Here is a 2182-nt window from a genome sequence, read left to right as displayed (position 1 = left end):
TTACATTATACATTTCAGGTCGATTAATTTATAATAGTAAAATAGTTAAATTGTTCAAGTGTAATTAATTATTTAATTTTTTATGATTTAAATAATTTCTCTTATTTTTCAACAATAAGGATTACATTAATTGAACAAAAATAACTATGTCAGGTAAAAATTTCTTTAAATATTTGTATACTTTATAATAGAATATATATATATAATTATTGGAATAATTATATATGATTTTGCTTCGATGACCTGTCGTAATATTTGAAGACGATTTTGTATAATTTTGTAAATGAAAATTTAATTTTAATATCGATACCAATGTGGTAGCTTTTAGGGTTTACTAATTATATACGAAAACATTTAGATTAAATATGTACAATAAATCAAAACTAATGCTCCATCCTTATAGAAGTAATTAAATCAAAATTTTATACCTATAATTACATTAATTAAAATTCATGCGACCACCCTTCACATATTAAATCAAAATTAAAATTCATGCCACCACCCTTTACATATTAAATCAAAATTAAAATTTATTCGTATATTCATAAATTATATGCTAGGCCTTTGAATTGTTTTGTCTCATTCTCTCATTTAACCCCATAAATTCACCATGATTCTAAACACTCAAACCATCACTAACTCACCTTCTTCCTCTAACAATGGCTGCCATCGTCTCTCTTTTCGCCTTTGTTTTTGCCATTGTTGGTCTCTCTAATCTTTCCCTTATTCAAGCTCAAAAGGGTGGTTTCAGTGTTGAATTAATCCACCGTGACTCCCCAAAGTCTCCCTTATACAATCATTTAGATACTACCTACAATCGTGTAACCAATGCCTTGCGTCGTTCTTTTAATAGAGTTCATCGTTTCAAACCGACTTCTGTGTCAACAATGGAAGCCGAAGCCGATGTTATTGCAGATTCGGGTGAATACTTGATGAATATATCAATTGGAACTCCAGCTTTTGATATTGTCGCCATTGCTGATACTGGAAGTGATCTTATTTGGACTCAATGCAAGCCCTGTTCTCAGTGTTTCCCGCAAAACGCCCCTCTTTTCGACCCTACCGCATCATCAACATATAAAACGTTTTCTTGCAGAACAAGTCAATGTGGCGATGTTGAAGGAACATCTTGTTCAAGTAACGGTTCTTGCCAATATTCAGTCTCTTATGGCGATGGATCTTATTCAAATGGCGAAGTTGCTGCTGATACACTCACCTTGGATTCGACAACGGGTAGTCCAGTCGTGATTCCGAACGTTATTATGGGTTGCGGACATGATAATGATGGAAGCTTCGACGAGAATACATCTGGCATCATCGGCCTTGGAGGCGGCGACTCTTCGCTGATTTCCCAATTGGGATCTACAATTGATGGCAAATTCTCCTACTGCTTATTGCCCTTTTCCGAAGCTGGAAATTCAAGCAAGATGAACTTCGGTTCCGATGCCATTGTTTCTGGTAACGGAGTTGTGTCGACTCCATTAACCAAACAATCCCCTCAAACTTTCTACTTCCTCACCTTGGAAGCAATCAGTGTGGGAACCAACCGAATAAACTTTACGGATAAACCTTTTGGAACAGACCAAGGGAACATCATCATCGATTCCGGTACGACATTGACTCTTTTACCAGATGATTTTTACTCGGAACTCGAATCAGCGGTGTCTAGCATGATCAATGCGACGAAGGTTAATGGTCCCGAGGGTCTGAATTTATGTTACGATGCTACAATAGAGTTTGCAGTGCCAGATATTACAGTTCATTTCAGTGGTGCCGATGTAAAATTACAGCCATTGAACACCTTCGTCTTGATTTCTGAAACAGTTGCTTGCTTTACATTCAGTCCCCTTCCAAATTTCGCCATCTATGGTAACTTGGCTCAGATGAATTTCTTGGTTGGATATGATACTATTAAGCAGACGGTGTCGTTCAAGTCCACGGATTGCTCCAACAATTAGTCTGACAATTGTTTCCAGCAATTTCTGGTATGACTTTACTTTTATTACTTTGAACACACATAATTATGAACATGGAACTTAATTTAATTGCTTTACGCAATTATTTTAAGAGCTGGCATTCAGTAAATCTAAAATTTTATTTCCAATAATGTAACATGTTTTTTTTTTTTTTGAGTATTTTGTCTTTGTTGAAGTATTTTTCGTGTAAGATCTATTTATTCTTT

General features: G+C 35.1%; 1 protein-coding gene across 1 annotated transcript; it reads left to right on the top strand.

Moving 5' to 3' along the window:
* The first annotated feature begins 659 nt into the window (after positions 1 to 659).
* On the top strand, positions 660 to 1958 carry LOC105782018 (aspartic proteinase CDR1). Its single transcript, XM_012606521.2, has one exon. The coding sequence runs from the start codon at positions 660 to 662 to the stop codon at positions 1956 to 1958; it is 1299 nt and encodes a 432-aa protein (XP_012461975.1).
* The last annotated feature ends 224 nt before the right edge of the window (positions 1959 to 2182 follow it).

Source organism: Gossypium raimondii, chromosome 13 (genome assembly GCF_025698545.1).
Source record: "Gossypium raimondii isolate GPD5lz chromosome 13, ASM2569854v1, whole genome shotgun sequence".
NCBI classification, from domain to species: Eukaryota; Viridiplantae; Streptophyta; class Magnoliopsida; order Malvales; family Malvaceae; genus Gossypium; species Gossypium raimondii.
Note: the sequence above shows the minus strand (reverse complement) of the source record. Positions and strands in the feature narration are given on the sequence as shown.